Below are 13046 nucleotides of genomic sequence, written 5' to 3'. Positions count from 1 at the left end.
GCATGTTTAGTTGCTAAAGGGTTTCGACAACAACCAGGCATCGACTATCAGGAAACATTTAGCCCCGTTGTAAAATCAACAACCATTCGTGTGGTTCTCTCCTTGGCTGTGTCTCAGAAATGGTCTCTCAGGCAACTTGATGTACAAAATGCCTTTTTACATGGTGATCTTCACGAAACAGTTTATCTACAACAACACCGGGATTCGTCAATTCAGCTACACCAAATCATGTGTACCTCCTTCACAAAGCCTTATATGGATTAAAGCAAACACCTAGAGCATGGTTTCATCGACTCTCTACAGCACTTCATTCTCTTGGATTTCATGGGTCGAAAACGGATACTTCCTTATGCACCTACTCTAATGGAAACACTCTTCTATATATGCTTGTGTATGTTGATGACATTATTTTAACAGGGAACGATACAAAGGAAATAGATAGGGTGGTACAAAGTCTTAGCCGCTCATTTGCTGTTAAAGACATGGGTAACTTATCTTATTTTCTAGGGATTGAAGTCACAAGGAATGGAAATGACATGATTCTATCACAACGCAAATACATCCGTGAACTTTTGGAACGCGCCGACTTATCTAATGCTAAACCAGTTTCATCTCCAATGACAACCAACGCCAAACTTGCTCTTGGTGATAGTGCAACATTTGACAACCCAGTTCAATACCGTCAAATTGTGGGTGCCCTTCAATACGTTACATTGTCTCGACCGGACATCACTTTCGCAGTCAACAAAGTCTGTCAGTACATGCATTGTCCCACGATAAATCATTGGTCAGCAGTTAAACGAATTCTCCGTTACTTACAAGGCACTGCCAATTATGGTTTACGATTTATGCACGACTCCGGAACAGTGCTTCATGCCTATACTGATTCAGCATACAACTCGCTGACTAGCTTCTCTGATGCTGACTGGGCAGGTTGTCCAGATGACCGTCGATCCACGGGAGGATATGCTATATATCTTGGTTCAAACCTAGTATCATGGTCTGCCCGAAAACAAAATCTGAATACAAGGCCCTAGCTGACACGGTTGCAGAACTAACATGGCTTCAAGATCTATTACGTGAACTTCGTGTTCCTGTTAAATCGGTTCCTACCTTATGGTGTGATAACCTTGGCGCTACGTATCTCTCAGCTAACCCAGTCTTTCATGCAGGTACAAAACATGTAGAAGTTGATTTTCACTTTGTTCGAGAAAGAGTTGCTCAACAAAAACTTTCAGTTCAGTTTATAACAACTGATGATCAGATTGCTGATATCTTCACCAAGCCATTGTCCTCACCAAGATTTCTCCAGTTACGATCCAAGCTACAGGTTGTTACCCGTCCTTAGCTTGCGGGGGAATATTAGACAACTACTTATATTGTAATATAGCATTGTAATCATAGTTTATGGATTGTTAATATAAGTATACATACCTTCTATAAATAGAAGGTCTCATGTACTAAGTATAACACACATATACAAGAACACAGTTCTTTCTTTCTCTCTTTATCTCTTATAGTTAATATTAGGTAAGACAGTTGGAACTAGGTGCACCCCTGATAGCAAGAGGAGAAGACGGTCAAGATTGGTTGACCCAGATGGGTTGAATTCTGCAGGCTGACTTGAATAGTAGAAGGTAACATTATGTGTATTGACAGTTAGGCTTGTAACTGATTTTCTTTCAGTTAATTAGAAATTAGTTAGATAATCTTTTTGAATACACATTGATTATTATTGTAACTTTAATCTGGGTGTTGAAACAATTGAATAAACATGTGAAGTGTTTGTGTATTGTAACATGTAAACACATTCGTCTTTGTGTTTTCGTTCTCTTTTGTCTAATTGCAGATGAACTGGCAGTTGGTGAAATAGGAATTTTACAGTTATTATGAAGAATTGCCTGAATAGTACTAAGATGATTTGTATATGTAGAGTTAACAGTTAAGTAGTTACTGGATATCATAAATGCCGAAAAAGGTGACAATCGTAATGGCAATGAAACCTATTACGGAGTATTATTAAGGCGTAGATTGTACAGATTCATATTATTTGGTTATAAGTGTTTATTGAACCCATTTGATTTGTGATAATTATCTTGCCTCTTCATTTTATATCTTTCAATAAATTCTTCAATATAATTAACTAAACAATACAAGTTTCCATTAATAACATGTTAACATGGTGTTCGAGGAGACCAGGGTTCGAGTCTCGGGGGGGGGGGGGGATTTTCGTGAATTAACTTCGTGAGCTAACCACTAACATTGCCTTTCAAAAAAAAAAAATAACTCAATGATATCAGCATGACGTTACTAGGGATATTTTGGTCATTTAATGTTATTTTTGGTGGATGATAACGGCAACGCGACGTCGTGTAAGCATGACTTTAGCATGACGTCATTATTTTATTTTTAGGTTTAACGTATAGAGTAAAATTATTTCTCGCAGCAACACGAGGACATCTTCTCGTTATTTATATTTTTTTAACTTCATGTTTTTCTAGATACGCATCTATTGGTATTTATATTTATTTATTATTGTATTAAATTAAAACTCATTTTGTTAGTTGTTTGAATCGGTAAGTGTTTTAATAAGAATCCTTATCCTATGTATATAGTCCAAAACCCAAGTGCGGCCTGTGTACAGTGTACCTTTGTTAGTAACAACATAAAGTATTTAAATGTATTCGGCCTTGATCGTTTATTGGTCGCCTCAATTATTGATCGGTGTCAATTTAATTTTATTGGTTTCACTTGGTTGTCCTTTGGTTAGCAATATATTCCTGAACTAATTATATAAGTTGAACCATGTTAGCTCATGATTCACACCAACACAAAGAACAACAACATGGAGGGTACAGAACACAAGACCATAAGTGCAAATGGGCTCAACATTCACATAGCCGAAAAGGGTCAAGGTCCATTAATGTTGTTCCTCCATGGCTTCCCTGAGCTCTGGTACTCATGGCGTCACCAGATCGTTTACTTTGCTAATAACGGTTATCGAGCCGTGGCACCCGATCTTCGTGGCTATGGTGATACAACCGGCGCACCAATCAACGACCACACCAAGTTCACCGTTTGTCATCTTGTAGGTGACATGATTGGTCTTCTTGATGCTATCACTAGTGAAGGTGAAAAAGTGTTTGTTGTTGGTCATGATTGGGGTGCATTCGTTGCTTGGCACCTGGCCATGTTTAGGCCGGACCGAGTCAAAGCTATGGTCAACCTAAGCGTTCCATTGATTGCATATAACCCCATGGGAGACATTGTTGAGTTGATGCGAGCCGTGCATGGGCCTGATCACTACATGGTCAGATTCCAGGTAATGTATGCAACTTAACAAGTTAACGTATATACAAACTTGTCAAAAAAATAATCTTTATATTGAATTAACCTTTCGCCTTTTCACCTTTCACGTGTTGGACATGGGGCTGTCTGGCGTGGGTCGGCTAAGGTTTTCTGAATAAAACCTTTTGCAATGAATTGAATTAATCTGTTTTTATTTATTTGTATATATAGGAACCTGGAGATATAGAAAGCGAGTTAGCTCGAATGGATAGTAAAACGATTGTGAAAAAGTTTCTAACTTTTCGAGAACCAGGACCATTTTATTTTCCTAAAGGTGAAGGCTTTAAACATTCCCCTGATGATGCTATAGTTAATTTGCCACCTTGGTTATCAGAAGAAGATGTTGAATACTTTGCTAGCAAACTCGAAAAGTCCAGCATCACTGCTGGCGTTAACTACTATCGAGCCATACACTTGTAAGTTCAGATTGATCAACATACAATATCATAATATTTATATTAAACATAAAATATTTATCATCTCCATTTAGCTGAGTGGTTACCGCCCTTTTGGGTATGGGTGTCCCAGAGGTCTCGAGTTCGAGTCTCACATGGGGATTTCATAATGCAAATTACTTTCCAGTTGCTTATGGAGTCCTCTGGGGTTTCTTGCAAATGGTGGGCTATGCCCATATCTAGCAAGGTTCCCTCGGGAGTTCTCCTTGAGTGCAATATCCCGATGTTTCCTCCGTGTAGGAAGTAAGAATGACCCGTGACTTCCTGGATATTATCGGGTGGGTGGATAATGGCACCGTCAATGACCTTAATACCGCCGGTAAAAAAAATGAATCTGTACTGGCCACGTTAACTATTATCGATTCATTTCATCACAGGATAACTTAGTGGCAGGGGCGAAACTATTTGGGGGCAGGGTGGGGCTCCCGCCCCCAGTGGATTTTCAATTTTTAGTGTAAAAATTTTGGGTTTTTCGACTTTGCCTCCGGTGGATTTTTCTTTTTTTTTGCCCTAAAACCTACATATTTTGTCCCAAAACCTTCAAATTTTGCCCAAAATTCTCCCAACTTTTGCCCCAAAACCTTCAAATTTTGCTCAAAAATCTTAAAATTTTGTCCAAACACCTCTATAATTTGCCTAAAAACCTCAATTTTTTTGCCCCATAACCTCCATATTTTGCAAAAAAAAATTGCTACGGTTTTAAATTTTTTTTTTTTTTGTTGCTCCCGGTGAAAAAAATCCTAGTTCCGCCACTGCTTAGTAGTTGAGTTCCTGATATCCTCACAAGTGGACCAAGGTCAAACCATAGCAACATATCTTGGGGTGGCCAGCGTCACTCGGTAAAAATATTTGTTCCTCCGAGTAGGTTGAACAGAGAAAACCTTTTGCAGTTAAATAATTTCTCTTTTTCGAATTTGTACTATATTCATTTAGGAGTTGGGAACTGAGTGCACCATGGAGTGGTGCAAAAGTGACAGTACCATCGAAATTCATCATTGGGGACCAAGATTTGGTGTATTATATGCCGGGAATGAAGGATTATATACACAGTGGCGGGTTTAAAAAGGATGTTCCATTGTTGGAAGAAGTGGTTGTGATGAAAGATGCATCCCATTGGATTAATCAAGAGAAGCCAGGTGAGATCAATAAGCATATAATTGAGTTTCTAAAGAAATTTTGATTCCCTTTTCTCAAGCTTATTACCAATAATAAAACTTAGGTGATTTATGTACCAATATTTATTAATCGTACATCACAAAACATGTTTTAAAGTGTTGTAGACACTTTAAAAGATATTTGTGTATGATTAAAAATGATTGTTTATGAATCATTCACTCATCATCCTTAATAATGATATACTATTATCGGGTTGAGACCAATGCCCCTATGTTTATGTCCTTTGATCCATTTAAATTTATAAGAGAAAATTGGATAAATGGTTCATGTGGTTTACATGAAATGGGGTAAATGGTCCCTGATGTTCATTTTCGAGGTTCGTGGTCCTTGTGGTTTACATAGCCGGTGTAAATGGTCCCAATTTCTGACGGACGTTTATTTCATCCGTCAAGTGTAATCACGTGCCAAACACGTGATGGGTAAAATCGACCGTTTTAATAAAACAGATTGTAGTTCATTCAGATTCACTGTTCGTTCATCATCATCTTCAACATCTCAAACTCACAAATGATGATTTACACTTCGAATTGAACATATATGTAACGATCGCTCCAAATCCATATGGACAATACGTCATTCATTGATTTCATTGCGAGGTATTTGACCTCTATATGATACGTTTTGTAAACATTGCATTCTTTTGAAAAGGCACACCATAAATGAATATTTAAATCAAAGGTTTTCGACATCTGATGATTTCTACATATAGACAATCACCGTAAATAATAGTTTACAATAGTACTTCCGTTGACAATGCAGTCAAAATAAGATACATGGTGATGATTTGGTGAACGCAACGTTTCCTTGAAAAATATGTCATGTACGACTCCATGCACATAGCTTGTCTAACATATAAGCAAACAGCGGAAGACTTCTAGGGAACCTGAGAATAAACATGCTAACAAGTGTCAACACAAATGTTGGTGAGTTCATAGTTTTAGTGTTTCGCGTAATCTGTATATAAAAGTGGATCACAAGATTTCAGTTGTTTCATCTAGAAACGTTTATCAATAGATTCTACGTAACAAAGCACCCTGGTAACTAAGCTTTAACGTTATAATGATAAATACCCCATTCATTTTAATACACGCAAACCAACGTGTCTTAAACTCAAATAACACACGTCCGTTAAAAGGCTAGCGCTCTAGCTCGGACGGGGATGTTAGGCCCTATGGATCCATATACTGTTATTCGCACCCACCAGTCCATATCCTATGTACTGGCAGCTACTAGTTACCAAAGCTAAGGGATTTTCGGTTCAAACTCAGTGTAGAATTAAGTATGTACTTGTATCCATTGCGTTTAAAATTAATTGCATGTATTCTCAGTCCAAAAATATATATTGCAAAAGCAATTAAAAAGGGAGCAATGAAACTCACCTCAGCAGCATATAAAGTCGTTCACCAAAATGTGACTGAAACTCTGATTACCAAATAACCGTAGATCTCAACCTAGAGAACATATGTTGGTCAATAAATGTCTATCAAGCTAGGTCTGGTCATAGTGTATCACAATCCTAATGCTCGAGATCGACATACAAAAGTTATCCAAAGTCGTTTCAAAAAGTCAATTTTGACAATAGTTCAACAAAACGAGACATACCTTATATAAGGAGTCATTTACTCGGTTGGTAATATTCAAAAATCCAATTTATCAATCTCGCAAACAAGTTGTTTAAATCTTAATTGTAGATTCAAAAGCAATTTCAATTAACGTCAATCATAATTCAGTTGATCATATCTTTTAATCCGTTCATCGAAACTATTCGATATCTAAATGAAAAGTTATTGATTTTTCGCCAGCTTTCCAAAAACATGTATATCATATACCTTTTACCAGTAGTATATGTATTTAATTAGTGATTCATTATAAACTGTTTAATGACGAAATTTAGTATACAAGCATGCATAAACATATATACTCGAGCACTAGACATGGATACACTATTAATTTATAAAAGATAAATTATAAATGCTTACGTATCAATATTGTGATTCAATATTTCAGAAAAGTATGTAGACGCAACGAAGATGATAAACACTAGGTTTGACTTGAGAACAATGAAATGTCCCGTTCTTATTGATTAAAAACGTTCCATATTAATTGATTTCGTTGCGAGGTTTTGACCTCTATATGAGACGTTTTTCAAAGACTGCATTCATTTTAAAACAAACCATAACCTTTATTTCATCAATAAAGGTTAAAAAGCTTTACGTAGATTATCAAATAATGATAATCTAAAATATCCTGTTTACACACGACCATTACATAATGGTTTACAATACAAATATGTTACAACAAAATAAGTTTCTTGAATGCAGTTTTTACACAATATCATACAAGCATGGACTCCAAATCTCGTCCTTATTTAAGTATGCGACAGCGGAAGCTCTTAATAATCACCTGAGAATAAACATGCTTAAAACGTCAACAAAAATGTTGGTGAGTTATAGGTTTAACCTATATATATCAAATCATAATAATAGACCACAAGATTTCATATTTCAATACACATCCCATACATAGAGATAAAAATCATTCATATGGTGAACACCTGGTAACCGACATTAACAAGATGCATATATAAGAATATCCCCATCATTCCGGGACACCCTTCGGATATGATATAAATTTCGAAGTACTAAAGCATCCGGTACTTTGGATGGGGTTTGTTAGGCCCAATAGATCTATCTTTAGGATTCGCGTCAATTAGGGTGTCTGTTCCCTAATTCTTAGATTACCAGACTTAATAAAAAGGGGCATATTCGATTTCGATAATTCAACCATAGAATGTAGTTTCACGTACTTGTGTCTATTTTGTAAATCATTTATAAAACCTGCATGTATTCTCATCCCAAAAATATTAGATTTTAAAAGTGGGACTATAACTCACTTTCACAGATTTTTACTTCGTCGAGAAGTAAGACTTGGCCACTGGTTGATTCACGAACCTATAACAATATATACATATATATCAAAGTATGTTCAAAATATATTTATAACACTTTTAATATATTTTGATGTTTTAAGTTTATTAAGTCAGCTGTCCTCGTTAGTAACCTACAACTAGTTGTCCACAGTTAGATGTACAGAAATAAATCGATAAATATTATCTTGAATCAATCCACGACCCAGTGTATACGTATCTCAGTATTGATCACAACTCAAACTATATATATTTTGGAATCAACCTCAACCCTGTATAGCTAACTCCAACATTCACATATAGAGTGTCTATGGTTGTTCCGAAATATATATAGATGTGTCGATATGATAGGTCGAAACGTTGTATACGTGTCTATGGTATCTCAAGATTACATAATATACAATACAAGTTGATTAAGTTATGGTTGGAATAGATTTGTTACCAATTTTCACATAGCTAAAATGAGAAAAATTATCCAATCTTGTTTTACCCATAACTTCTTCATTTTAAATCCGTTTTGAGTGAATCAAATTGCTATGGCTTCATATTGAACTCTATTTTATGAATCTAAACAGAAAAAGTATAGGTTTATAGTCGTAAAAATAAGTTACAAGTCATTTTTGTAAAGGTAGTCATTTCAGTCGAAAGAACGACGTCTAGATGACCATTTTAGAAAACATACTTCCACTTTGAGTTTAACCATAATTTTTGGATATAGTTTCATGTTCATAATAAAAATCATTTTCTCAGAATAACAACTTTTAAATCAAAGTTTATCATAGTTTTTAATTAACTAACCCAAAACAGCCCGCGGTGTTACTACGACGGCGTAAATCCGGTTTTACGGTGTTTTTCGTGTTTCCAGGTTTTAAATCATTAAGTTAGCATATCAAATAGATATAGAACATGTGTTTAGTTGATTTTAAAAGTCAAGTTAGAAGGATTAACTTTTGTTTGCGAACAAGTTTAGAATTAACTAAACTATGTTCTAGTGATTACAAGTTTAAACCTTCGAATAAGATAGCTTTATATGTATGAATCGAATGATGTTATGAACATCATTACTACCTTAAGTTCCTTGGATAAACCTACTGGAAAATATAAAAATGGATCTAGCTTCAACGGATCCTTGGATGGCTCGAAGTTCTTGAAGCAGAATCATGACACGAAAACAAGTTCAAGTAAGATCATCACTTGAAATAAGATTGTTATAGTTATAGAAATTGAACCAAATTTTGAATATGATTATTACCTTGTATTAGAATGATAACCTACTGTAATAAACAAAGATTTCTTGAGGTTGGATGATCACCTTACAAGATTGGAAGTGAGCTAGCAAACTTGAAAGTATTCTTGATTTTATGTAACTAGAACTTGTAGAATTTATGAAGAACACTTAGAAATTGAAGATAGAACTTGAGAGAGATCAATTAGATGAAGAAAATTGAAGAATGAAAGTTTTTGTAGGTGTTTTTGGTCGTTGGTGTATGGATTAGATATAAAGGATATGTAATTTTGTTTTCATGTAAATAAGTCATGAATGATTACTCATATTTTTGTAATTTTATGAGATATTTCATGCTAGTTTCCAAATAATGGTTCCCACATGTGTTAGGTGACTCACATAGGCTGCTAAGAGCTGATCATTGGAGTGTATATACCAATAGTACATACATCTAAAAGCTGTGTATTGTACGAGTACGAATACGGGTGCATACGAGTAGAATTGTTGATGAAACTGAACGAGGATGTAATTGTAAGCATTTTTGTTAAGTAGAAGTATTTTGATAAGTGTATTGAAGTCTTTCAAAAGTGTATAAATACATATTAAAACACTACATGTATATACATTTTAACTGAGTCGTTAAGTCATCGTTAGTCGTTACATGTAAGTGTTGTTTTGAAACCTTTAGGTTAACGATCTTGTTAAATGTTGTTAACCCAATGTTTATAATATCAAATGAGATTTTAAATTATTATATTATCATGATATTATCATGTATGAATATCTCTTAATATTATATATATACATTAAATGTCTTTACAACGATAATCGTTACATATATGTCTCGTTTAAAAATCATTAAGTTAGTAGTCTTGTTTTTACATATGTAGTTCATTGTTAATATACTTAATGATATGTTTACTTATCATAGTATCATGTTAACTATATATATATATATACATATATATATATATATATATATATATATATATATATATATATATATATATATATATATATATATATATATATATATATATATATCCATATATATGTCATCATATAGTTTTTACAAGTTTTAACGTTCGTGAATCACCGGTCAACTTGGGTGGTCAATTGTCTATATGAAACATATTTCAATTAATCAAGTCTTAACAAGTTTGATTGCTTAACATGTTAGAAACATTTAATCATGTAAATATCAATCTCAATTAATATATATAAACATGGAAAAGTTCGGGTCACTACAGTACCTACCCGTTAAATAAATTTCGTCCCGAAATTTTAAGCTGTTGAAGGTGTTGACAAATCTTCTGGAAATAGATGCGGGTATTTCTTCTTCATCTGATCTTCACGCTCCCAGGTGAACTCGGGTCCTCTACGAGCATTCCATCGAACCTTAACAATTGGTATCTTGTTTTGCTTAAGTCTTTTAACCTCACGATCCATTATTTCGACGGGCTCTTCGATGAATTGAAGTTTTTCGTTGATTTGGATTTCATCTAACGGAATAGTGAGATCTTCTTTAGCAAAACATTTCTTCAAATTCGAGACGTGGAAAGTGTTATGTACAGCCGCGAGTTGTTGAGGTAACTCAAGTCAGTAAGCTACTGGTCCGACACGATCAATAATCTTGAATGGTCCAATATACCTTGGATTTAATTTCCCTCGTTTACCAAATCGAACAATGCCTTTCCAAGGTGCAACTTTAAGCATGACCATCTCTCCAATTTCAAATTCTATATCTTTTCTTTTAATGTCAGCGTAGCTCTTTTGTCGACTTTGGGCGGTTTTCAACCGTTGTTGAATTTGGATGATCTTCTCGGTAGTTTCTTGTATAATCTCCGGACCCGTAATCTGTCTATCCCCCACTTCACTCCAACAAATCGGAGACCTGCACTTTCTACCATAAAGTGCTTCAAACGGCGCCATCTCAATGCTTGAATGGTAGCTGTTGTTGTAGGAAAATTCTGCTAACGGTAGATGTCGATCCCAACTGTTTCCGAAATCAATAACACATGCTTGTAGCATGTCTTCAAGCATTTGTATCGTTCTTTCGCTCTGCCCATCAGTTTGTGGATGATAGGCAGTACTCATGTCTAGACGAGTTCCTAATGCTTGCTGTAATGTCTGCCAGAATCTTGAAATAAATCTGTCATCCCTATCAGAGATAATAGAGATTGGTATTCCATGTCTGGAGACGACTTCCTTCAAATACAGTCGTGCTAACTTCTCCATCTTGTCATCTTCTCTTATTGGCAGGAAGTGTGCTGATTTGGTGAGACGATCAACTATTACCCAAATAGTATCAAAACCACTTGCAGTCCTTGGCAATTTAGTGATGAAATCCATGCTAATGTTTTCCCATTTCCATTTCGGGATTTCGGGTTGTTGAAGTAGACCTGATGGTTTCTGATGCTCAGCTTTGACCTTAGAACACGTCAAACATTCTCCTACGTATTTAGCAACATCGGCTTTCATACCCGGCTACCAAAAATGTTTCTTGAGATCCTTGTACATCTTCCCCGTTCCAGGATGTATTGAGTATCTGGTTTTATGAGCTTCTCTAAGTACCATTTCTCTCATATCTCCAAATTTTGGTACCCAAATCCTTTCAGCCCTATACCGGGTTCTGTCTTCCTGAATATTAAGATGCTTCTCCGATCCTTTGGGTATTTCATCCTTTAAATTTTCCTCTTTTAAAACTCCTTGTTGCGCCTCCTTTATTTGAGTAGTAAGGTTATTATGAATCATTATATTCATAGATTTTACTCGAATGGGTTCTCTGTCCTTCCTGCTCAAGGCATCGGCTACCACATTTGCCTTCCCCGGGTGGTAACGAATCTCAAAGTCGTAATCATTTAATAATTCAATCCACCTACGCTGCCTCATATTCAGTTGTTTCTGATTAAATATGTGTTGAAGACTTTTGTGGTCGGTATATATAATACTTTTGACCCCATATAAGTAGTGCCTCCAAGTCTTTAATGTAAAAACAACCGCTCCTAATTCCAAATCATGCGTCGTATAATTTTGTTCGTGAATCTTCAATTGTCTAGACGCATAAGCAATCACCTTCGTTCGTTGCATTAATACACAACCGAGACCTTGCTTTGATGCGTCACAATAAATCACAAAATCATCATTCCCTTCAGGCAATGACAATATAGGTGCCGTAGTTAGCTTTTTCTTCAATAACTGAAACGCTTTCTCTTGTTCATCATTCCATTCAAATTTCTTCCCTTTATGCGTTAATGCAATCAAGGGTTTTGCTATTCTGGAAAAGTCTTGGATGAACCTTCTGTAGTAACCAGCTAGTCCTAAAAACTGGCGTATGTGTTTCGGAGTTTTCGGGGTTTTCCACTTTTCAATAGTTTCTATCTTTGCCGGATCCACCTTAATACCTTCTTTGTTCACTATGTGACAGAGGAATTGAACTTCTTCCAACCAAAATGCACACTTTGAAAACTTAGCGTACAATTCTTCCTTCCTCAATACTTCTAACACCTTTCTCAAATGTTCACCGTGTTCTTGGTCATTCTTTGAGTAAATAAGTATGTCATCAATGAAAACAATGACAAACTTGTCAAGGTATGGTCCACACACTCGGTTCATAAGGTCCATGAACACAGCTGGTGCATTAGTTAAACCAAACGGCATGACCATAAACTCGTAATGACTGTAACGTGTTCTGAAAGCAGTCTTTGGAATATCATCTTCTTTCACCCGCATTTGATGATACCCGGAACGTAAGTCAATCTTTGAATAAACAGACGAGCCTTGTAGTTGATCAAATAAGTCATCGATTCTCGGTAGTGGGTAGCGGTTCTTGATGGTAAGTTTGTTCAACTCTCGGTAGTCGATACACAACCTGAATGTACCATCTTTCTTCTTGACAAACAAAACAGGAGCTCCC

The 13046-nt window shown here is 35.6% G+C and overlaps 1 protein-coding gene across 3 annotated transcripts in view; it reads left to right on the top strand.

Moving 5' to 3' along the window:
* Positions 1 to 2845: 2845 nt before the first annotated feature.
* LOC139848149 (epoxide hydrolase 2-like) overlaps positions 2846 to 13046 on the top strand; it is a 66454-nt gene continuing 56253 nt past the window's right edge. For 2 of the 3 annotated variants that reach the window (XM_071837883.1, XM_071837882.1), the window contains exons 1-3: positions 2846 to 3322; positions 3520 to 3764; positions 4737 to 4939. In XM_071837883.1, coding sequence (XP_071693984.1) covers positions 2846 to 3322; positions 3520 to 3764; positions 4737 to 4939 — 925 coding nt within the window. Of the gene's footprint in view, positions 3323 to 3519; positions 3765 to 4736; positions 4984 to 13046 lie in introns of those variants that run through there. The other variant, XM_071837881.1, reaches the window with a different exon arrangement.

This window comes from Rutidosis leptorrhynchoides, chromosome 5, assembly GCF_046630445.1.
Source record: "Rutidosis leptorrhynchoides isolate AG116_Rl617_1_P2 chromosome 5, CSIRO_AGI_Rlap_v1, whole genome shotgun sequence".
Lineage (NCBI taxonomy): Eukaryota > Viridiplantae > Streptophyta > Magnoliopsida > Asterales > Asteraceae > Rutidosis > Rutidosis leptorrhynchoides.
This window is presented reverse-complemented; position numbering and strand designations above follow the sequence as displayed.